The 26,793-nt window shown below is 34.7% G+C and overlaps 1 protein-coding gene across 2 annotated transcripts in view; it reads right to left on the bottom strand.

Annotated features, from left to right (window-relative positions):
• Positions 1 to 26,793, bottom strand: part of fus (epithelial splicing regulatory protein fusilli) — a 305,162-nt gene that overhangs the window by 228,391 nt on the left and 49,978 nt on the right. For both annotated transcript variants that reach the window (XR_012757154.1, XM_075371453.1), the window contains exon 2: positions 25,833 to 26,004. Coding sequence is in view for 1 of the 2 variants with exons in the window: in XM_075371453.1 (XP_075227568.1) it covers positions 25,833 to 25,961 (129 nt within the window). In the remaining variant the exon portion in view is untranslated. The remainder of the gene's footprint in view (positions 1 to 25,832; positions 26,005 to 26,793) is intronic.

Genomic DNA, 26,793 nt, shown 5'->3' with positions numbered 1-26,793 from the left:
GGGATTTAAAGTGGTCAAAAGTCGTGTCGAGAATTTTACGATTTAATATAAATTTTGTTTGTCGGCGGTAGACGAGTGATTTATTTATTCGTAACGAGCCTCCGTACTCAATTTTCAAACGTTTTCTATATAATAGTAATTACCTTATCGCTAAGACTAAAATTTTTCATTATGAACCTGAAGAAAAAAATGAAAGCCCGTAGATTAGATACAAGTTTAGTGAGAAATAATTTCTTACAATTTTTAACGGACTCAACCCTCTTCCAGCGGAAAACAAATTCTTTGTCATTTTTTACCCGAACATACATTCAGTAAACTTTCTTGCGATGCGAAAATTACATTATAAAATAAAATTAAGTAAATTCAAGGGAAACGTGTTCAAATGTCAAACTGGAACAATGGCATCTTCACGAAATGCGTTTTATTGTATTTTACATGCTTAAAATACCTTTTAAAGACACATTTTAATGTACAATAATAAAATTTGAAACTTAGGAATTATTTATTTTATCTAAAGGTGTGCCACTCCGACAGAAACAAAACCGTTTTTATAATTAACACTCTCCGAGAATATATTTTAGCTAAAACGTTAAAACGATTAAAGCTAAAGCAAACAGAATTTTAAACAACTTTCATTAGAAAGATTCAAAACGGGTATTCTAACTACTTTTGTAGAAAGAATTATTTGTGATTTCTGTGCTGGAAATGAATTTTTATTTTATATACAATTATTTATGTAATTAGCCTTATAAACTTTCGTGGATCGTGGTACTGTCTCTGCCTTTCCAACTCGGAAAAATCCCGGGTTTGATTCACGTTTAGCACGGCATATTTCATAAGATTCAAAATTTTCATTACTTCAAACCTTTTACCACGTATAAGCTTTAAGTTAATGCGGTAATTAAAAGTTAAAAATGTTACGTCGCTTTAGAATTTTAACTGACACATCTCTTACGGACTGTAAACTAGTATTCAGAAGATCAGGTAACTCGACTAGTAGAGAATATCTGAAGAAACTGGATTCTTTTTATTCGACTGTGGGAAGGTAATCTATTAGACAATATTGTACGTAAGGATGTGGCGTTATAGCTCCACAACACCTACATTGATTTTCATAACACACGTATCAAACGATTTGTCTCAACTATGGAAATGAGGCAAACATTGGCAATTTGAAAACACAGTTTCTTCACAAATCGAAAAAATGTCTAGTTAAAAACATCGTCGAGAGAAATGGGTTATAAAAATAAACGTGTTAAATAAACAATTGAATTTTTATATGCAAATAATCTATACATATGATATATATATATATATATATATATATATATATATATATATATATATATATATACGTAGATCAATTTCCTTTGAAAGAGAATGTATTAAAAAAATAGCTGTAAATTAATTAAGATAATTTAAGATTCTTTTATTTACCATACAAATTATATTAGAATTAATAAAATAAATTCATAATAAAAATCTGTTCTTGGTAGCGTCAATGCAGTAGTCGGGTTAATAAAATTAAGGAAAAAATTGATATAAAGTTGTTTAATAGGTATGAAAATTATTATCAAAACTTAACTAAAATTAAAATTAAATTAAGTTGAACCATTAAATTTTTTCTAAATATAATCAAAAACTGATATCAATAAAAATAATAATCTATAAATAATTTTCACACGCGACTTGTCATTCACCTCATCCTCTGAAGTAATACCTAACGGTGGTCGTGGAGGTTAAAAAAAAAATAAAAAAGTTTACATTTTATTTAAATGTCATACATATCCTCATCACATTGAGCCATGAAGGGGGGGGGGTTGTTTATTGTTCACTATTTGAACAGAATGCAACGCACGCATTAGGAAATAATTTAAGTGTAAGTAGTTAAACTGTCGTCGGAGATCAGTTGATTTACAAAATTGAAGGTTCTGAGGTTTAACTCCTAATAAAAGTAACTTACTTTTATACGGATTTTAATACTAGACATTGGATTCCTGTGCATTTTGGTGATTGGGGTTCAACTAACCACACATCTCAGGGATAGTTGGCCTGAGTTTGTACAAGATTAAATCTCTCATTTACATATCATCCTTACTTCATTGGGCCATGGGGGTCGCTTATTGTTCACTAGTTTAACAAATTGTCATATACATACTAGAAATTGAAAGTAAAACGATGTAATATTCGTAAGCTCCTGTTGCAATTTCCTTCTAGAAAAACCCTTCCATTGAGAGCTACAGTTATCTTCTTTCTCTTTTTTCAAAATAAATTGTTTAACTCCTCATTTTATGGATTGGTATTATGTTAGTAATTAAAAGTTTTAGTAGATTTCCTGGTTACGAGATTACTTTTTCTAATTTTAACATCTTATAAAGAGTCTTTGTAGTTATAACTAGAACACTTACAGAAAATAAATTTTTAGTTAATAATATTTTTAGGAAAAGTTTAATTTCTGCTAAGATAAATAGATAATAATATAACCCGTTAGAACCGGTAAAGTGTTAGCATTGCGGCTTTTATTTAAAAGAATTCTGAGTATGAATTTCATTAAGATTTTACATTATTTTCAAGATTCAAAGTAAAAACAGACTCATCGTAAAAAAAGTAAAACGACTGTAACTGAGTATCAGCTTGAATTCCGATATGAGTAAAAAAATATTGTTTGTAGTCCGGTGATTACAAACTACCTAAAAAAAAACTGAAGACATACGTTTAGGAAGTAAAGAAATACCAGCATTTACCATCTACTTTGATATGGATGTGTAAGTTTCAGATCTATGAGTTGCTGTTTCTAGTCGAGTTCATTAACTGTTAATAACATCAGAAAGTAATAATTTTAGAGTAAAATTATTTCTTCATTCCAAATGGAATTAAATTTCACTTTATTTCTAAATATTTTAAAAGTTTTTTTAAATTCACATGAAATAAATTTAATCTCATCATTTTTAATATATAGACTTTTTTATATTTACTTTTTTTACTGATATATTTTTTATTTTAGAAATCATACGTCTACCGCATTTTGTGCTTTTTTTAATTGAAAAGTTTCAGTAGAAAATTTTAATTACCGGTGTAATAACGGTTAGCTAAGTAATAAAGCTAATGAAAAGTTTTATTTTTATAGTCTACGACGTGCATTTTTATTTATTTAATTAAAGTTACATTATAACCATTACCGATTTTAAATTAAGTTAATGAATCTGGTTTTCGCAGGATATAATATAGTTAGCAGACATGTAAACCCGATGTAGAATAATATACAGCTTATGTCGCAAGTGATGTCATTTATAACTGGTTATACAGTAATAACACATGATAGAATAAAAGTAATACTGGATTCATTTCGACATAAGTAGGGTAGTTAAAACAGTGTAAAGTCAGTCGAGCAGTAGGATTTTTACTTAAAACAAGAATGTATGCACGATAATCAAATAGTTTACCTCGACACTGCTACAAAACTGGTTACTGTTACACCTGTTACAAAAATAGTTCCCTTAACAACTTATACTCTTCAAAATTCGCTTCATAATTAGACTTATAGTAGTTATTTTTAACGCAATTATGAAAGAGTTTAAAGAGTGTATTAACTTCTTTTTAATTAAAATATGAAAATTAAGCTAATAATTCAGCAAACAGAGTTAATTGACAGGCATAATGAAAACATATTATATGAATAAAAAATAAAATTAACCTTTTATTTTTTATAAACAAAACTGGAAAAGTAGATTTAGTAATTTAATACGACCTAACATCGAATATTTCGCTATACAACTAACGCAAAATAATACATTTATTTAGAAAAAATGAGAAAATTACAATGATGAGATTTGTAAGTGTAATTAAACAAGATTTCAGTTTTTTACAAATATAAAAATAAATATTGAGATATACCTCCACAATATCGTACGTAAGTTATACCGAAGTACGATTTCGTAAAACCAAGGTATAAAAACCGAATAAAATTTGGAATTCTAAATTTTATTTGCGGACCGGTATACCAATCGGCTACTGAAAGCGAAACGATCGGAAATTCAAAAATCAATTATACGATAAAACAAATCTTACTTTTAAATGAGATTTTTTTGAAAAATTCCATGGAAAGGGACCCTCCCCTTCAAACTCGATCTAGAATATAATAAGATGACGTTATACAGAAAATTTTATAGCGATCGGATGACAATTACTAAAAATTACTGTACACATTTATACAAAACTTTCTATACAGAGTGAATACTAGAACGAACGATCGACAATGAGTACAATGCACAGATTTCGTATTGTACATTATTGATTTTTTAAGAAGGCTACACAAAAATGAAAAGAACTTAGGTTTCATAAAGAATTAACGTTCATGCTGTGAAAAAATTTTTCATATTACACTACAGAAAAAAGCAGCATCTACAACAAAATTTTTTTCATTAATACTCTTAAACTTTTAAGTCTTGAAAAGGGATAAAAATGGATCTTGCAGTCTATACATATTTGTATTCATATTACGGTCATGAGCGTGAAATACACACTCGTTTATACTACACAAAAAATTCCTCAATTTGTGTAATAACAAAAGGTAATGAATAACTTTGACATCTCAACAGTTCAGTGAATATCAACCCGCCCAAGAAGATTCGCCGTTGGCTGCAAATGGAATAAGATATTGGCAGTCACTTTTGACTGCGGTTATAAAGGTACCTTAATTTAATAGCGATAAATATTACTATTGACAAAAGAAAAAAAAATCATTATTATTATAAATTTAGATAAACTTCACTTCCTAATTAAAATTAGGTACCACATACCTTCAGGATATTAACACGACACTGCTATTCAGGACTATACTATTACTATAGTGTTCAGGAATAGCGAATTAGATTTATAAAAATAAAAGGTTTTGAACGAAATTGATAAAAATACAAACTTACATTTAGTAAAATAGAAATTTTACTAAAACTCCCAAGGAAAGATTCAGGAAAGGGTTTTCTACAAAATATAGTTTTTTCTTATACTTTATAAATAAAAATTGTTTGTAAATGTTTTGCTAAAGTGCATCCTAAAAGAGTAAAATGAAAAAACTTAACCAATTTGTATCATTAAAAAAAAATTTGAAACTAATGTTCGTTTTAAAAATTTACGTAAATTATACAATCTTTAACACTTGCCACGTGAGTCGCCTGTGGACCCCCCACACGTTCATTGGTTGTTCTAGCTCCGAGAGACCTAAGCGGACTCACACTGTTAGTTACCACGTATGACCCCGTGAATGCAGTTTGGGTTTGCAGATAGTAGAAAAACCAATGTTGTTTGCAAGAGTGGGGGCCTGAGGGATCAGAAATAGTACTTGGCCCGTGGATGTTTGAAGCCAATATGAATTCGTGTGCTCATAAGGATAAGAAAGATAAACACTCTGAAATATTGCACACAGAAAAATAAAACTATTTAATTTACTCAACAAAGTATACTTTTTACATTATTCAATAAGTAAAAAGATATTTCACGTATAGAAAACTTATTACAATAAAAAAATAACAAAAAAATATTACAATGTACATTAATGAATAGAAAAAAGCAATCCAAGCAGCACGATTTATCGCAAGCAACACACTTGAACTTCGCGGAGTTTTCCTCATCGCGTAGGCTCTTTCACATTCCTCGGAAAACTTTTAACAACTTCTTCTTCGTGACCTACCGACATCTTCAAGTTTGTGTTGCACCTCATCGCACTGTTGTTGAGTTGGAGTGTTAATGATCTTCACCCTATCAACAACTTCTTTGAATGTTGTAATGCACATTTTTTCATCACTAAGTTTATTATGAACATAAAGATCATTTACTACATTTGTTCCAATCAGTAGCTCAATAACAAATTTCCGATATCATTTTTCCCCCTCCTCAGTGATGTTTTGTAACCCGTTTTTTTGATCGGATGTATCATTAAAAGCTTTGCTTTTACTACATTCCAAAATGCTTTTAGGCTTCTCAATTGAACTATCTCGTTTTTGAATTATCTTCATCTCGTCTGTGTGTTTTGTAGACAAGATAAGTACGTCTCTTTTGTCGCGCCATTTTTGGACAACTACACCTATGTTACTCTCCCGAGCAATCGTCTCCTTTGTCGAGTTCATTTTTAGCAACTTCTGATGGATTGCTTTTTCTGTTGCATTTTAGTGTTCCTACAAGATGAGTTTGCCGTTGCAATAATTCACGGGCTAACGCAACTGATGTGTACCAATTATCTGTACATAGTGTGGGACCCTTGTCAAGTACGAGTAAACTACTCATAAGCTGCATAACACCTTTCGTAGAAGGGATGTTGTCCCTCTTCTTTTCCACATTACACTCTGAAATCATAAGTATAGCCACCCTGCACACAAATTTTGAATATTTTTATACCGAAACGGTGACGTTTGTTGGGGATGTATTGTTTGAATCTCAAACCTCCACGAAACGAGACAAGGGCCTCGTCAATACGGTTTCTTCTAATACGATTGCAATTTTCTAAACTTTTTTGACTAATTCAAGCAGTGGAGTTATTTTACAGAGCAGATTATACACATTTACATTTTCGTTGTCGCTGAAATGCAAGTTTTTTAGAAGAAGCTGAAAACGATTCCTTGACATCGTTTTTTACATGTCATTTCGGTATAATTTTCTGGTTGACCCATAACTCTGCATGCAGGAAAACTGGCACAGTCCAATCCAGTTTACTAAAAACCCTGCCATTTCTTGAATATTTGTAGGTTTCCATCGAGTAAGACGGGAGCTTGGTTTAATGACCTTTTGAATAATCTGTTGGGCATATTTGTTTGTTCTACAATAAATTGTAATAAATCATCGCTCAAAAAATATTTGTGTACCTCGTATGGAATCTTACCGGATAAGTTATCAATAATATTCTGAGATAAGCCAGGATTTTCTTCAGAGAAAACAAACTGTTTCAAATTAGTTCCCGTTACAGAGGTCTTAAGTGATTCCCTCAACAATAGGATCAGCAGCGGATAAGTCTATTTGAAATTTTCTAATAACATGCTCTATAGTTCTACTTTTTGTGTCTAACCGGTTAGGAACTACATCATTTTGGTGAGAGTTTAGTCCTGATTGTATTACTGTAATATTATGGTTGTTTGCAACTCGTTCTGTGATTTCGTCTGTTGCTTGGTCGGAACATTTCTGGAAATAACTGGAAAAATAATAGGGTCATCTTCAACATTAGCTTGCATTTTCTCTGATAATGTAGGAGTGATATTAGAAATATATGATACTGCATTACTTGATGCAAATGATGTACTTGACATAGCCCTTACCAAACTATCAGTACTAGTAGAAATAGTTATTGTTGGTTTTTTACCTGAATTACAAGTACGTCTTTTCTTCCTCATGTGCCTTTCTAATTATTTACACTAGTACCGTCACTTTCAAAATAAGAAGGTTGATATTATTCATCAAACAGGTAAACATCACCTAATATTTAACTCCTCTCCAAGTCATCCTCATATTCGCCAGACAGTAACGGTTGCCGTAATTTATTCACATGGTTTTCTAACGTTTCTTGCCAAATTGAATTGAACTTCTAGTTCAAACTACACTAATAATACTACACTTCTATTACACTACTACCATCAGACTACACAAAAAAGTACACTGTAATGTTTATAAACGTAACCTCAAATAACAAAAACGCGGCAAATGCAGCACGTGGTCAATTCGTGGCACATGATGTGGGGGGGGGGGGAGGGTAGTTCAATTCCGTAATCAGGCTTACACCAGCTGATTACGTGGTGACTCGTTGGATTCACTCGGCCACTAGTGCGGTAAAATACGTTACTGGCTTTGTGAAACAAATCAGGCATCACATTTTTCTGTGGTGACATATTGGACTTACGGGGCCACTACATGTATACAATCAACTATTAACTCAGTGAGCCCAATGTAACACCATAAAAAAACAATGAAAAATAAAAAAAATAAAAACAAATTTTAAATAATTTTTTTTCTTCAAATAGTGCAAATTAAGTTAAAATTTCGGAAGAAAGTAAAATTACCAAGCCAGAAGTAAAATTCTTTCAAATACATTTGGGTACTCGAAGTGTTAATATTTTCTTATATTGGGATTACCAAAAACAGAACTTTGTTGGAGTAATTAAAATAAGAAACCATATATATCATTTTAGCCTATCATATAAAATGTTTTAAAAATTTAATTTAATTTTTTTTTAATTAAATTTTCTCTGAAAACTATACTATATTAACATGAAAATCTGCCAAATAACTTCTCTAAAATTTCATACTAAAATGAAAACGATTATTCTTCAGTTATCGATCAATTTTTCTTTTTTCTCAATAATTATAGAATTTTCTCACATAAGCAAAATCATTTGTAAAAAGTTATTATTCTCGGCAAAAATGAGCGAATTTAAATTTTATAAAATCGTATGAGGTTTATAAGAAACTCAATTCTGAAATTTAACAGTTTTAAGAACAATTAATTTTCAGTGTTTTTAGGTATCAAAAATGTATGCAAAATAAAGTATCCGATTGCGTCTATAAAAGAACAAAAATTTTTGAATTTATATGTACCATTTATGGAAATGTTTTCTTTGAAATTTTTAAAAATATCTCTCATCTAATACTCAAAGAGTAGCTTTGGCAGTATGGGCTCAGGTTTTTTCATATCTTTGGGTTAAAGCGCTTCCAAACAATTAATTTCATAAAAAATAATTTCGTCAATGGAAAAGTGTAACTGTTTGTACACATTTCAGGTTGATTCTTTATCAACTTTATTGCTTGGTGTAGCAGTTTTGCAGGACTAGAATGGGTTTCTCGGCCAAGAATTAATGGTCATCACCTTCCTTTTGTCTTTGAAAGAATACATCACCGAATAATGTCGGTTACATCAACCGGATAAAATGTAATTTCTGCAATTAATAACCGGGTTATAATTTCAAATGTTTTCAATAACAAGAGTTATTCAATCAAGTTGATAGTGGAGAAAAAAGTAGAACGCATGAATATTAATGAAATTAATTTTACACGTCGCAATATTTGATAATATATAATGAAAAAAAAAAATTATAATCATAAAAGATGAATGTCAAACGCAAAGTCAGTAATAAAAAATTACGTTTATACGTCAAAAAAGCTGGAGTAACGATGGAAACTTTTGGGAAGTTTTATTTGTGTCATGTAATTTTACTCAGCACTCAATATTTAGGTAAAATTATTAATAAAATATTTATTAAAAAAAATCATTTGGATAAAATGTATAGTGATGAAAGAATTGCACAGTAATTAGTAATCAATTAGAGTATTTCAAATAAATTCCAATTATATTAATTGTTATTGCCGGTACGATCTTATATATACTGTAAGTTTCATTTGCTCTAACTACAAATAATAAAAGTTTAAAAAAACTGATGCTGACGCCACATGACTTCCTTGTTCGCCTATTAATTTCAATACACATTTTTTAAAATTAAAAGTGCATAACATTTTATTTCATTAATAACTTCTGATATTCTTTCATGCCGATAAGCATAATAAAGAACTAGCAAGATAGATTTAAATGAAAGAATTTATAAAGTTTTTCAATTTATTTACGCAGCTTGGAATTAAAAATGGAAGTCGCCATTCGGTGAGGATAACGGAATAAGCATATATAACATTTGATATAGTGTACAGTATAGCATATACTGTACAGTATTAAGTAATACCACCAGACTGCATCCTATCAGCAGAACGTAGTAAATTGTAGAAAATATTCTGTTCATTTTTTAAAAAATAGTTTTTCTTCTTTATCTAAGTTAAGCGCTTTTCCAGACGTTATCTCTGCTTCATCAGATGTATGCAAATATGAATATTACATTAAAAACATAATTAAAAATTTTAAATATACCATATGCGGTAAATTTATACCGCATAAATTGGTAACTGAGATAGTTAATATGTCCAAAATATAAACATAATTGGGATTGTAAACGTACTTGACGAAGTACGTCAATCTCGGCAAAAGCATTTAACAGAAGGAAAAAAGTTTAGAAATTAACCAGTAAGTAAACTGAGAATTTTTTTTTTCAAATAAGTGTGAAGTATACAGTACAGTATATATACTATGCTTGAACATACATAAAAAACATCGTGTCAAAATGAGATTTCCTCCTTGTTTTGAACTCGGTTAAATAAGTAAACATTTTTCTTGAACTTGGTTTTACAAAGTTTTAAATCATTAATACAACTTTTCATTCGCGAGGATTTTTATTCTACAGCAGAATACATCTTTATCTCCTAAATCTTATATGTAGTCGTAACGTGATTGAAAAAAAAAATCTCTTTCGGCACGCCAGAAGGCGGAGGTAGATTTCACCGGGGCTAAGTAGGGGATAAAAAATATTTCCACCTTAAAGTTAAGAAATACTTCAAATTTACTCAATACGAAATGGTTGCATGTGAAAAAAGTTTTATATGTTTAGCATAGGACAAGCCCCATATTCTTACAATTCCAGCAACATTTTGGTCATCCCTTGTCGGAACGGTTGGTGATACAAAAAATTTTTACAGACAAAAATTCAAACCGAATCGATACTGTAACCATTAAGAGAGGTATGATTTTTTGTTTTCTAACCCCATTTTTTCCACCCCCTGGGCCAATGGTTGGTAATATCAAAAAATTTTACTTAGACAGGTTTTAGGCCCTTATCCAAAAAATAGTAGGAACTTTAAATGAAATCTATATTTTACTTAATAAGAAAGTTATAACGATATTTTGTTTTTTTAGAAAAAGCCCATTTCTACCCCCACGATCCGACTTTGCCCATTAACGAACTCGACCGAGATTTTTGATCGTTATATTTTATGTATACATTTGAAAGTGATTGGAGCAGAAGTACGGCAGCTATCGTTTCCGCAAGAAAGTGAAACATATATATAAACTTTTGAACTGACGGTGGTTTTGGGGTCTGGGGATGTGAAACGTGAAGATACGTTAAAATTTTCCGGAAGTCGGATCCGGGAGGTCGTGCCCCGGCGGCACGGCCACCCCCACCAGCGGGAGACCCAAATTGAATCACAAACAACAGCAATATAACCGTGGCACGATGCCATTGCGCCTACCTCCAACCAATCCAATGTCTAGGCCGGGACTCTAGCCACCCGAAATCACGATCAAATACCTCGATTAAACTACCTCTGCAGACCTACACACCGCAAGGGCGCGAAGAAAACCAGCCACTATAGACCACTCCTCGCGGATCATCCAGTTAATACGGAGATCCAGAAAGGAATGCATTCTCTCAAGTTCGCTAACAGCTCGTGAACGTCTGACATCATGTCGGGGCCAGACGTAGAGGACGTGGTCCATTATATTATCAATCATAATCCGGGGATTGGCTCGAATCCATCAAACGAAAACTAACCAAACGCCCGAAAGGCGCCATGCCGGAGAGAAACTGTGTGATATACCGATTGGAGGAGACCCATCCAATCGCACCTAAATCAGACACTCACCTAAATCAGGAAATATACCATGCTGTAGCGACCTGTGGGGGATTCGTCCCACCTGACCTGCCAAGACGCAAGGCCGCGGTCTTCAGTCTCCTGCTTTCGTTCTGACGTCAATAGGTTATTTACCTTGGAAATGTAGCGTTCCCTATGCTCATTAACAAAGATATCTATTGGTTTGACTCCAACTGTAACATAGACTGCCTCCCGTGAGACTGTCTTATAATCGCCTATAACAGCCAGCAAGAGAAGTCGCTGGGCCCGCAAAAAGTGTCCGCGCAATACCTAAAAGCCATGCAGTGAGCCCAGACAGGCGCAGCATGCAGCATAATAGCTTCACTGACACCTTTGTAAAGGATACGCATGGTACGGTAATTCAATCCCCAATCGGGATAAATGACTCTACGGATTCCATAAAAAGCATCACCGGCCTTTTTGCCACATACTGTAGATGTCCCTTAAACCGTAAATTTTCTTCAAGGATAACAACAACCAGGTATTTTTGAGCTGTAACGTACCGAATGGAGAGACCAGCCATCTAAACCCGGATTCGTCGGGGAAGCAGCCAATCGGACCTTAAGCAACATCGCTGTGGTTTTCTCTGGGGTGAAAATCATGTTACTCCACAATCGGAGTGTTTTACAAGCATGAGCAGCTCGGAACTCTACCTTGTTACGCGAATCCCCTTCAATCAGTAGCAGCGCATCGTCAGCATAAGCGACAAAAATGGCAACTTTAAACGCAACATGGAATCGAATTATATGATCCAAAGAAGAGGACTCAGATCACTGCCCTGAGGGCATCCTTTAGTTAAAGTCTTACAAACCTCCGAGCCGCCATCATGCAGGGAAACGGTCCAATGGCAGAAATAACTTGAGAGCACTTCTAATTCATTTCATGTAGACTTATGCTTCAGCATCTGAAATAGGACAGAGGGGTACCATAACTTATTTAATACAAAGGATATGTCCAGAAAAAATCCTAATACATATTTACATGGACTACAGGAAGCTGATCCATCACTTTAGTACGTCATCCTCAGTGCTCTTGCCCGGTCGGATACCATACAGGTTGTCCATTAGGAAATGATCAGTGACCAATCTAACATTAATACGCAAATATAGGTCAAAAACCTTGCCAATCGCAGGCAAGAGCGTTAGTGGATGGTAAAAGAACTAACAGTACGATCTTTGTCGCCACCCTCGAACAAAAATATCAAGTTTCCACGATTCCAACACGCCGGAAAGTGGCCGGCGAAGAGCAACCTATTATATATTCCAGTATATATACCAAGGACCAAGGACTACTGGAAGCGCTCGGACGAGGAGCTCCACTGTGATACAATCACATTCGGGGGCCTTGTACCGTGCCATACTACAGATCATCTGACGCACCACCGCCTCAGTGATCTCAGAAGATTGTAAGTCGGTCTCGAAAATCGCGACTTGCCCACCTGCCAGTGGTATGAAACCTCATCCACCATAATATCATCCGGGAGCAAATCATTCAGGAAATATTAAGAACACGGTTCTTATCAATTACCATACCCTCGCCGATCGACAAAGTTGACAAGAGGACATCTTTCCTGTGCTTATGTCCAAGGGCTCTATAAACAACGCTCCAAGGGTCCCTATTCCCTTGCTCCTGAACGAAGGAAGGCCAGGAATTACGCTTGGAGGACCTAATGCTATGAAAGTACCTAGCCCTCCTTCTGCGTTAATCTGCAGTTAAGGCCGCACGCCGATCGGGATCATCTTCTCGTTGCGCAGTTCTTCTGAGTCGATTCACAGACTGCTTCATTCCTGTCAGATTCTGATACCACCAACCAGATATACTGCCCGGCCAGTGTCTCTAGTAATGGCGGCTTCAACCGCCGCCACCACCGCAGAAGTGAAATTTTCTGCCAGGAAATCTAATGTTAGGCCGACAAGATTTCGAGAAAAAATCTCCAGTTCGGACTCCAACAATGAATTTCGACCAGTTATTAACGGAGAAGTCGACACGTTCCAACGGGGAGGATCGAGATCGGCCATTGACTTGACATTTGTTACGGAGGATCGTGTTGGCGACTATTGAAAGTGGAAGCTGCTGGAGGAGGAATGTCTATCAGTTCATAGGCTCATCATGTCTGATTTACTAAGAAGCCACAGAATTGACCCTCCGGCAAGATTGGTCACCTCCAAGGTAGGCTGCACCGAGTTCTCCGGAGAATTGGAGGCCGCCTGATCGGAGTTGAGTCTCCTGAGGAGTTTGCAGAGATACTAACGGACGAGTGTATGCTTTCTCGGGTAACTTACACACGACCGAGGCGACCGCACGTTTATTGGTGGAGTGTGAAACTTGACAGGTTGCACAAGCGTTGATGAGCCAGGAGGAGAACCTACCAGCGTTGTAGAGGACGGGACCTGTACGATGCGAGGATTTACGAGGAAAGTATATAATGGGTAAGGCGGCTCTCAGGTATGCCACTAATCAGGTGAAGGAGGTGTTGGAGGGAACTATGCGACAGTGTTGACGGAGACCTGTGGGGCCGGGGATACCGGGTTGCGACTGGGAGGTTTGGCCAGTCGCTGCCGGTTTTGACAGAGGAGCAGGTGTGGGCCAGTGTGAGAGCGCTCTTCCCGAATGGTGAAGGCCTCCTGGGGGATGAAATAGTGGTTAACGACATTCCGCCCTTTCGGGTCAAGGAGCTAGTTCGGGCCAGTAGACGGATAAGACTACATAAGAGTCCTGATCCAGATGGCATTTCAGTCAAAGTGGTCCGCATCTTAGTGGAGGAGACTCCGGCGGAGGTCCTCTGATTTATTAACATGCTGCGCCGTGGTTCCTTTACGGAAGATTGGAAGTGGTCGAGGTTGATCTTGGTGAAGAAATCTGGTACGATGGAAGCGCCCACTTCGTATAGACCCATCTGCCTTATTAATAATTTAACAAAGCTTTTCCAGAGGATGCTTGATGCCAGGCTCCGTGAGCTTATGGTGAACGGAGGGCTGCACGTGAGGCAATATGGCTTTCGACCAGGGTGGTCGACGGTCGATGCAGGCGACGCGGTGATGAAGATTGTGGATGCAGCAGCGGCGGGCACTTGGAAGGACACGCAGAATTCCGGTAGTGATACCTTTCAACGTCCGAAATGTCTTTAACTCCCTTAGCTGGGACTCCGTCTTCCGGGCGTTGAGGGGGTGGGTGTGAGCGGCTATCTTAGGAGGATGTTGGAAGACTATCTTAGTGATAGGGAGCTGGTATACAAGGTTGGTGACTCTGATCTCTGGTTCCGGTCCACGTGTTGGGTGCCCCAGGGGTCTGTTTTGAATCCCCACCTATGGAATATCGTGTACGATGAAGTCCTCCGGTTGCAAAACTCGCGGGATGTGACCCCTATCGCCTATGCTGATGATTTGGCCCTGGTGGTGGTGGCAAAGACCGAAGAGAAGGTGACACGTGCCGCGAATGCTACTATCGCGATGGTCGGTGAGTGGATGGCCGGGGTGGGACTCCATCTGTTCTGCGATAAATCTCTGCTTGTCTCAATGGCAGGAAGGCGATGACTGATGCCCTTCCCGATTTCAATGGAGGGAGCGACGGTCCAATCACGGAAGGCCGCCAAGTATCTTGGAGTGTGGTTGGACCATAGGTGGTCATTCAGTCGTCACGTTCAGGCGGTGAGTGAAAAGGCTGGGCAGACTGTGAAGAACTTAGTTAAGTTACTATCGAACGTTGGAGGGTTCCGTACGTCGAAGAGGAGGCTATACGCGCATGTGGCGACCTCGATCCACCTCTATGGTGCCCCAGTATGGAAGACAGCCATGACGGCTGTCACAGAAAAGGGCGTAACAGAAGACTGTTGGAGGGAGTACAGAGCCGTATGGCTCTTTAAGGTAGCGCCGTATAGCCCTCGGTCTCGACTGGGGCGGTACTGGTGGTGATTGGCATTGGGACTTCAACAGCTGGTGTTGACTCGTGCGCCAGTTTATCAGGGTGTGCGCAAGTTTATCAGGGTGTGTCTACAGGGATTGGTAAGCTATGTGTCTAAGAAAGGGAGGTGGACGCATCGTTTGATCACGTACATTGAGCCGTGGGCCGGGAGGAAGTTTGGCGAACTGGGATTCTGGCTGACACAATTTCTCACCAGCCATGGGGTCATTCGTTCATAGCTGTGTGGACGAAGAAGAGCTGAAGACTCCTTCTGCCCCTACTGTCGGGAGTGAGACGCGTCGGAACACGTGATATTCTAGTGCCCGTGATGGGACGAGGAACGCCGCGACTGTGCTGCTGAAACTGGGCATCTCGAGGTGGGGACCATCGTTGAAACGATGTTACGCAGTTCGGTGGACTTCGACACTGTGACGGGTTTTGTGTCGGGAATACTGCATATAAATAAAGGGAGGAGGGACAGCTCTGTACGGAGCTGCCGTTCACCCGTGCTTGCACGGGTGAGCGGTGATGAAGTAGTGCGGGGACTCTCGAACCCTTGAGCTAAAAGACTGAGTCCCGGCGGGGCCGTTCCTTCTGGGGAGAGGGCGTGCCCGTTAGTGGCGAAGCACAAAAGACCGAGTCCCGGTTGCTGGCTGGTGTAGGCCGGGAACGGCATACCTGGACCTGGCGTTTCCCTCATCTGGAGGCTAGAGATGAAAGCACCTCCCGGATCCGTGTTCATGCTTAACTTGGGGTCTCGTTACGGAAGGGAGGGTTAAAAAAATATATATGTATTCATTAAAATTTGTGTAATATAATAAATGCTTCACTTAATTATTTTAAATTAATACAAATAATTACATAATAAACAATTATTACTTATTAAACAATGACATTTTTCTTGATCACATCGTCACAGATCAGGAACATGTTAATTATGATTTATTTTACCACTTGAAAATCTAATCCTCCAAATATCACAATTAATAAACTAAATGTTGCGGGGCTAATTCTTTATGATTTTATATAATCGGGATTACAAACTCACAGAAGTCGTGGGAAATGAAAAAATAATTCCCAGAATGTCAGTTTGGAAAGAAAGATTCTAATATCATTAAATAGTAAAAATGTTCTACTACGAATTAATGTAAATGCATTTTTTGAAAAACTAATACTTCTCCTCACATACGTTTTCCGTTAAAAGGCACATTAAAAAAAAATTGCTTTTTTGTAAAATAATATCAAAGTTCATATGGATCGGATGGGATCATAGGCAGTAATTTTACGTAGGTTGGCTGAAATCCAGGTAACGCGAATGATACTACCACGTACACTCTAATCTCAAGGTTATCACGAAAAATTCCGCAAGGTAAGAAATTCCCCTTCGTAAAATGTTTTCAGCTAAACATCACGTTTTATCGACTACATATGAAACAGATATCTGCATGCTAATTATAAGCGAAGTATGGATAAATGTAAATATTTAAATTTTCAGGTTTTCTATTAAACTGTTTTTCAAAAATAAAGAAAATAGATTAAAATATACAACACGATACGTAAAAATAGTTATAGTCTATACTATAAGAAATATTCAACGGGTTTCATAATAAAATTCAAAAGTATTTTTAGTAGTGAACTAGCAGGTGTTTAGTTGTGAACAGTTTAATGTCAAGGGGTCAATACTTTATATTATTCATACAGGAAACACTTGAAAGTTACCCATTAAAGTAGCTGTTCATTGTATTTAGTTAGAGGTTACACTTCTAATTAGAGAACTCCTTTGCATTCAATTAAAACTAAGTATAATAGAATTAAAAATCACCACTAATATATGATCGTTATCTTCTCAAACTATAACCGAGAATAGTAATACGTGTAAAGACGTTACTAAAAAAACGATTTTATTTTATTCTCAAAATATAATACAAAATAATTTTTTCAACGTTTTCATCCAGGACGGTCGAGATAATATTTATTTTAGAACATATACTTTGTAACGACAATCGAACCGAAGTTGACAAACCCAAATTTTACAAAAATACGATTTTTAAAAACTTACTTCAAAATGTTTTCAGTAGCCTTTGTACCGTTTTCAGTGACCGATGCTGCTGTTCTCACACTGCTTCCAGCTGATGAAAGTAGTTTTTTGTTTTTATATGCTTTTATTTAACTTGCTTTAGTTATAATCAAATCTTGCAACTGCTATATCTTTTGATCTATCGTATGAAAATCAATGAAATTTGGTAAACGTGTGTAACTTCGATGACAATACAGCACTACGGTGTCGGAATTTGATATGACCCAACCCCACGCCCCCACGCACTATCCCTACGTTAAATTCATGCATTTAGTTGAAAATTTTCATTTTTCATCAACTATCGTATGAAAATGATTGAAATTTGGTACACGTATGTAACTTCGATGTGTAAAAATAAATATTTTTACTTTTTACTCTTATTAATAAACAAACAAACTTGAATAAACAATAATATTTAGATATATATATTAAGAATATGTTTTTTGGATGTATAAAGTTTATTGTTCATTAAGACTAAAAAATTAAAAAAAACAAAAATATATTTGATTACATATAAAAAAATCATTTTTTAAAAAAGATTTTATTTAACTAATATTAATATTAACATTAATAAAAAAAGGAAACAAATTAGGAAAACCCTCTAAAAAGTAAAAATAAGAATTTAATGAAATTGAGAATTTTAAACAAAAATAAATAATATATTAACAAATACAAAAATGCACTGAAAAGTAAAAAAATACATCATATAAATATATATAATAAATAACCAAAAATAAATGTAATAATTATTATATTTTAAAATTAAAAGTAATGAAAATATTTAGTTAAATAAAAGCTTGGCGCAGTTTTTATAACAATCTTTTCGAATAAGTATTTATAGACATTTGCTGTATTTTATAATATATTTTTTGTTTAATGAGGTTGTTTAGTATATGTATATACTTTATTTATTTTTAATAAAATAACTCAAGTTTTAATTCTTTGATGGTTCAAATTTGCACCAAGATAACCTTTAAGGGTTAATATCATTATTATAATTGTAATCGTAATTATGAATTCATTAAATAAAAATTCATAATTAATTAAAATGAAACTTTTAGTAAAAAGAGTAGTTCAGTGTGGCTTAGATTACAAGCAGAATTCGAAGATGAACTTCAACTATGTGAGAACACGTACAAAGCGAGTGGGTGCATTTTCCCAGATTGTTACTTGTAGCTAGTCAGTCTCAACTAGAGAGGTTCCAGCAGACCTTTCCGCCTTCTCGCGTCGTTATTCAAAATGAAAATGAAGATTAACTGTTGTAAAAATAAATGTTGTATTGTTTTAAATAAATTATAAAAACTGAGCCATGCTTTTATTAAATATTTTCATTACTTTTAATTTTAAAATTTAATAATTATTACATTTATTTATTGGTTATTTATTAGATATTTATACAATTTATTTTTTACTTTTCAGTGCATTTTTGTATTTGTTAATATGTTATATTTTTTTGTTTAAAATTCTCCATTTTATTTAATTCTTATTTTTTACTTTTTAGAAGGTTTTTCTAATTTGTTTCCTTATTTTATTAATGTTAATATTAATATTAGTTAAATAAAAGTTTTTTAAAAAATAATTTTTTATATGTAATCAAATATATTTTTGTAATTTTGTTTGTTTTTTGTGTATTTTTATTTTATCTTTAATTAGGTAGATAATTATTTAGAATGCGGTCGAAAAATGTGTTGCATTTAAATTGTTTCTACTCATTTAGTATATCGGAATTGTATGTTTTTGAATGTTTTATATTCCCTAAACACAATTTTATGGTTCGGAAACATAAAAACATATATTTATATGTGTTCCGTTTATATGTTAAAAAATCGTAAATCTATTAACTTCATCTTAATAATATTTTATTATTATAAGCATTATCATTATCACTCAATTAAAACAGAATGAAAGATGTAAAACATTTCTGACTTATTTAATACTTCCTCGTGCTAAAATTTATAAATTTTTCCGATTCAAGTATTTTTCAGAATTAACTTAAATTATAAATATAATATTTTAAAGTAGTTACTCAAACCCGTAAGAATTTTCTGCCATCATATACATCCTATAAAAGTGTTTCTCCCAATATGTTTACACTAAGCTGAGACTATCATGAATGGTTCCTCATCAAATCTCGAAAGGGATCGAACAAGGAAAAACCTCTTTTACTTTTTTTATATCATACAAACCTTTTGTCTTTTTTTTAACTTCCAGGACCACCGATAAATATTGCTTCAGAGGATGAGATTAATTTTTCGTAGCGTGTGAAAATGCCATGCCTCACCGGAATTCGAACCCGGGACCTCCGGGTTATATCATACAAACCTTCTTCTTTCTTTTTCCTGTTTATCCTCCGGGAATTACCCCAGGATTACTTCAGAGGATGAATGAGGATGATATGAATGAGTGTAAATGAAGACTGAGACTGAACAAGACTACAGTTTCGTACAGTCTCAGTTCGACCATTCCTGAGATGTGCGATTAATTGATACCCAACTACCAAAGAACACCGGTATCCACCATCTAGTATTCAAATCCGTAAAACAGTAGCCGTCTTTACTAGGACTTGAAAACTGGAACTCTCGACTTCCAAATCAGCTGATTTGGGAAGACGCGTTCACCACTAGACCAAGCTGGTGGATATAATATACAAACTTAAACGTAATAAAAATTACGAGCGAGTTGCAATTAAATAAAGTAGACTACGGATCACAACCGATAACGTTACTATCCGACTACTTTTATTACAAGACATTTTAAAACTTATGTAGGTGTTACTGATATGGTGGGTCGTATATCTTTGAAATGAGGACATTTTTAAGATGACTCGGAGAAAAAAGAAGTTATTGTAAAATCCTGAAAACTAATTAAGTGGGTTAAGTTAAGTACTGGAGTATCCAGGATGATCCAATTTGGTAATGTTAAGTGTAAAGAGTGAAATCGGCAAAGGTAAACTGCGTTTAAAATAATTTAAGAGGATAGAAGGTGCAGAATATGACAGGTAATATCAGTTTGAAAGATAAAAGTTCACATAAAAAAAGAATTAAATATCGATGAAAGTAATGAAAATTAAGAAACGTTTTAAAAAACCACTACTATGAAATCGGTTAAACGGCAATAAAACGATCAATATTGGAGTAGTATAATACTTATAGGCTGATTCAGATATGAGAAAGATTTAACGTCACTATTAAACCAGAATATTTAATTGATCGCCGATCAGTTCATTGACAGTGCATTTATAATGAATGAAGCATGATTCATTAGACCAGTTAGCTAATTAGATAATCTTAAATAATACAAGGAGCGGCAGAACCGATTAAGCAGCTTTGAGGAGTTATAAAAACGTAATGGGTAATGGGTTTTTTCTATATATACATTTTTTTTTATATTCTAAATTAGCAGTACATACCATTTAATAATCATTAAGTTTTGAAAATAATGTCCTCAAGATGGCGGCCGTTAGCAGTAACACACCGTTCGAGATGATCTCGGAAACTTTTTACAGCCCGTTCACACATATCGCGGAGTATACTTCTTCAATAATCCGCTCCCTTAGCTCTGGTAGGGTATGAGGGCAACATTTAAACACCTTTTCCTTCAGATATCCCCAAAGAAAGAAATCTCAAATCGGGTGACCGCGGAGGCCATCCCAAATTACCACCAGACGGCCGGAAAAAATGTCTCTCGAAATATTGAGTGAATTTCGGGCTGTATGAGCTGCAGACCCATCCTGCTGTAACCACAAATCTCCCAATCCATCTTCTTCAGCAATCTCTTCCGTTCTGGGCAGCAGAAAATTTCGCAACATTGAGATAAAATCTTTGGAATTCACGGTCACGCCGTCCTTCTCAAAAAGGTACAGGCCTAAAATTTGTGATACGGCACACCACACAGTTAGTTTAGGGAAATGTAGCGGTCTTAAGCGAATAATTCGGTGGTTATTTTCAGCCCGGTAACCGAAGTTTTGCTTATTCACAACCCCACTGAGGTGAAAATGACTCGTCGCTACTGAAGAAAGCTGCTTCGGAAGTGATCTGTGCAAGCATTTGCTCATACAGAATTTGTCGGTAGGCGTAATCTGCTGGGCTCAATTCTTGAGACATTATTATTTTAAAGGATTGAAAATTCAAATCGAAATGCAGAATCCTAAAACCGGGGTTGACATCTCCAAAGCAATAGCATGTCTCCGAGTGCGTTGGCGATCGCTCGATCGCTGCTCTCACCAGCTGCACATTTTCTGGTGTTATGATGGACTTGCGTCGGCCATGTGTACCTCTTCTTAGTGTGCTACCGGTTTCCTCCAACTGCTTAACCCAGGACCGAATTTTATTCGCATTAGGAACGGCATTGTAGCGCGGAATGCTGAACCGTTACCGTTAGCGTCGCGATCACAAATCGGTTGTTTTCAAAACACGCGCGCACGGCAAAGCCACGATGTACTCCGGTTCAAACCGTGTTGGCTACTGAAACGGTATCATCGACGACACTAAGAGAGAGACACCAAGTGCACCTGACTACCCCTAATATCACCTGAGCATTGACCCCCTACTATCCGATTAGTCGGTTCTGCCGCACTCTGTATAAAGAGCAAAATCGGTAAAGGAAACTAATGATTAAAATATGTTAAGCGGGTAGAAAATGCGGGATATAACATTCTTGTTAGTTACATACTATTTCTTTCTTAATTAGGATATACAATAATTAAACGTAAATCGAAAACATTATTTAGGCACGACAGAGTTCGAATGTAAGTTGCAGTATAAATTGCATTAATAATATTTCGAGAGGAAAGTCTTATACTCGGAACAAGGCGATAATCCTTTTAAAAATGGAAAGATATAAAAAACTTCCACGCTTAACTAACTGTATTCACTATTAAAGAATGTATTCTTAGAAAAGTTACATCCGTATTAGTAGGAAAAAGTAGGAGTAAAATATTACGTAATGGAATACTCAAAGTTACCACATCTGGAGAATCAGATGGAAGTTGAATGTACTATAAGCGTATGCATATGTTATAGAGGAGTTAAATTTTAATATACTTTTAGTGTCATTAAAAAATGGTGACAGGCCATTCGGTAGGTGTTAAAGGTGGGCGCTTATAACTGGCAATAGATAAGTCCAAAAAAGATACATGTTATGAGAATAACAGTTATTAAGTAATAATCTAATAATATCCCCGCACAATTTAAAAATTTTAGAAACAAAATTTCAGTAGACTGCCCCTAAAATAAATTAAAAAAGCAGACAAAAATCCAATTCTACAATTTTAGAGCTAGGTATGTTGCACAAAATATCGCTGGCGACGATGTTGCTACACTTATCCTGTATTTATTTTGCAACTTAAAATTTAAATCCATCCTCAGTTTAAGAATTGCAAATTATTTTAAACCTGTATCCCAACATTTTTTTTTTTTTTAAATGTGTAGACTGATTTTTTAAACCAGAAAAGAATTTTGAAAATTTTCATACGATCAACATTTTGGTAAGGTACTCTCGCCAAGATATGATATCTCGTTAAATCAAATAAAATTAACTTACCTATTGATATTTTAATAAAACCTTTTTTTTTAATATTAACCTCTTAAGACTGTGATGAGGATTAAAAATATTCTCTAAAATTAATATGAATAAAATAAATTTGATATTTTTGGTATTAAAGAAATCTTATCCAGGAAAACGGATTTACTTATACACAACAATTACTTATTATAGATTTCCATTATTTTATTCATTTGCAAACCCAGCCTTATCCACGTCTGGGTGCTGCATAGCCAATATCGGTTCTTCACTAGTCTGGTAAACGGTAAATAACAAATCGATTCTAAACGTTATTAAGAAAATTATAGTCGCAAATTTTATATAGTTTAATTTTTGCTTTTATAAAGGTTCTTTAAACTGCATCTTCTAGATAAGATTATACAAATAATTAATTTTAACACTATAGAACTTTATAACTTATAATTTTGAATTTTAATATCCTTGACGTAACACACTTTAAAAAACTGAAAATAAAAATCGATTCATTTTAAAATAAGAGTTATGAAAAATTTACCTGCAGAATTTCTAAAAGCAAAAGCTATCTCAGTTTAAGACAACGTTTTTACCATAACTTTTACCATAAATTAAGTAGTATCGTAAATTTTTTAAACTTTTCAATTTTTAATGAAAACATTTTTTCCGGCGAAGATAAAAACTTCTGTGTTTATAATTTTAAAAATATTCTAGGCAATAGTAGTTGGAGAATGTAAGATGACAAAGCATTCAATATTAGGATGTTCTTCTAACAGACAACATTAAAGGAAAAGGCTTGTATATAATTATGAAGAAAATAGACAAAGATAGATACAAAAGAAATTAGTATATATGTATATATACTAATACACACACACACACACACACACACACACACACACACACACACACACACACACACACACACACACACACATACACACACACACACACACACACACACACAAATAAATCTTATGTCAGAAGTTTGAAAATACATAAAATTTAGAAATAAAATATAATCTATAAAGGAATACGGAATACACTAGATATTCAACTTAAAAGAGGTCCCATCACTCAGTAGTTTATACTAAATGCATATTCTTGTTAAAAAAAGCATATACTGGTGTGAGAAGGGTAAAATAATGTGGAACATACTGGTGCAACAGTAGCTGGAGTGGGGAGGACTGTTATTGCCTGCTCATTTGAGTATTATCAGTCTGTGTCGAGCATTGGCTTTTGAACAATGTTGCGTAATCGTTGCATTAATCGTTAAGTTGTGTTATTGTTTGTTAAAATGCGGTTAACAGTTGATAAACGTGTATTTGTGATGGAAACTTATATTTAGAGATGAAATCTCATGTTGTATGTCGGCGAGAAATTTCAGGAAGCACAACTGAAAAGTATTATTCAGAAGTTAATTAAAATATTTTGTGAAACAGTATCGGTGTTAGACTAGGAAACGTGCTCGACATAGGTCATAGGTCAGTCACTAGAAACGATGCAAGTCGTATAGGACGTTAAAGAAGTAGTTAAAAAATCTCCTCGTAAATCTTTGCGGAGATAAGACGGGAAAAGAGCATTTCACTACGTTTAGCCCACACTGTAATAACGAGAATGCTGAAATGTTAACCGTATGGAATGCAGTTTTCCATGAGCTAACTAATGATGATTATGCTAAAAGGATTCACTATTGTTAACGATTCAAAAAATTCATTAGAGGCGGCAATATTGGCGTTTTAGATCAAGTGTTTTTTACAGATGAGGCATGGTTTCACTTCGGTGGGTATGTTACTAGTCAGAACTACCGTACCGACGGTACTGAAAACCCGCACATTTTCTTTGAATCTCCCCCACACCCACAAAAAATAGGCGTATGGTGTATGGTTTCAAGGCGACGACTTATAGGGCCCTTATTTTGTTTTTAAAAAACTGTGGATGCTGCCGTCTACCAAGAAATTACACAATAGTTCATAGCCTTAATTACAAGAGGATAAGCGTGACTGCTGGTTGGAGCAGGACAGCGCCAATGGCTATACAGCTCGCTCTACATGCTACAAGATTTTTTCGGTGGAAGAATCATTTCATTTTGTGGTGGCCAACAAGATCCCCTAATCTGACTAGACCGGATTTCTTTCTGTAGGGTTATTTAATAGAAATACTTTACTGGAGCAATCTACACACCCTGCAGGAATCGCAAACAAATCATTAGCAATTCCATCCAGGAAATAGACAGGATACAAGAGTAGCCAGGAACATCGTCAAACAAGTGCACAGAAGTGTATGGACATAATTTTCAACACTTTCTACAAATTATTATGCGTTTGCTAATAAACTATTATTTATAGACTAAACTAAGTGATGCGGAGTCTTCTAAGTTGAACTCCCAGTAAAAGACAATATAAAATACTCTTGGATCGAGTAACAAGTAGATAGATACTACCCGCTTCAATTTATTAATTGAAGGTTAAAAGATAAATCAATTGAAGACAAGGATGTTTAATATAAGGCATTACAATAAGATGTGAGATGAACAAAATATTTACTACATAAAATCGGAATAAAATGAAAATTAAAAAGTTCTTCTTTTTGGAGAAGATTCTTCAATAAAATATAATTCAATTACAAATATTAAACTTATTTTTTATAAAACATATTATAAAGACAATGCTCTCTACAAATACAGATTCGGTACGTGTCTTATGTTAGATACTAAATCTCTAATGTACTTATAGATAGTAAAAATGTGGAATATTGATAACTCACGTATTATACACATTAAAAATACATGGATTCATGCAACATAATAAATCTTAAAAATAAAGATTTTACTGACCTTGTTCCGATTCATGTCGATGATGACATAAATGAGGAGGACTATTTCCTCTTCATCAGAACCGAGTGCGTTACCCTGTAGGCCAGCGGTGGCCACGTACAGGACGCAAAGGTGTGGTATGCCCATCATTGCGGCTGGGCTCTTCCGCCAACAGCTAATGGCACCTCAACATCTGAAAGAAACGATTGAAAACTTAATTTAAGATAATTCGATAACTCGAACCAATTATAATAGGATATTAAGCTGTACTTTTATATTATACAGTAAATTAAGTTATAAGTCAATAAATCAGAAGAACATTTGGTAAATTCAATTTGCGACGGTATTTTAATTAATCCGCAAAATAAATCGTAATGATTTTAAATCATTACGATTTACTTAATCGTAATGAATTAAATAAATTTAATTCATTTTACGATTATGGAATTAATATCTCCGTGTAATCGTGTTTGCAAAATTGTTATTTTCAATATAAATATTATGTTACCGACATAAACAATTTTTTTAAGGACAAGCCATTATTACGAACCCGTGACTTACAGATTTCTATATGTATATTTGTTCCCAGATGCGACTAGATGTCAGCGGCTAAAAGGAAAATAACAAAAACCTACAAATAAAATAAACAATTTAATATTATATGTTTCAAAAATACGATGCACATTCTTATTCTTATATTACGTACAATTTAATATTAAAGGATATGCCGCGCAAAGCATTTTAATGAGCCCAAGGACACGTGCGCCTTCAGCAATTACAGAATAACAGAATAGAGTGTTTGGTAGTGTCAGTCCGAACAAAAGTGGAATGGACTTAAGTGTGATCGACTGAGAACTTACTATGGTAAAGACCAAAGTGTAACGTACAATACAACTTTCTATACCCGATGAATGAAGCCGATAAAAAGGATCGGCTATAGGCATCACGGTCGACGTGTTAGAGCTCAATTACTGAAAACCTT

The sequence above is a fragment of the Lycorma delicatula genome, chromosome 1 (genome assembly GCF_047948215.1).
Source record: "Lycorma delicatula isolate Av1 chromosome 1, ASM4794821v1, whole genome shotgun sequence".
NCBI classification, from domain to species: Eukaryota; Metazoa; Arthropoda; class Insecta; order Hemiptera; family Fulgoridae; genus Lycorma; species Lycorma delicatula.
Note: the sequence above shows the minus strand (reverse complement) of the source record. Positions and strands in the feature narration are given on the sequence as shown.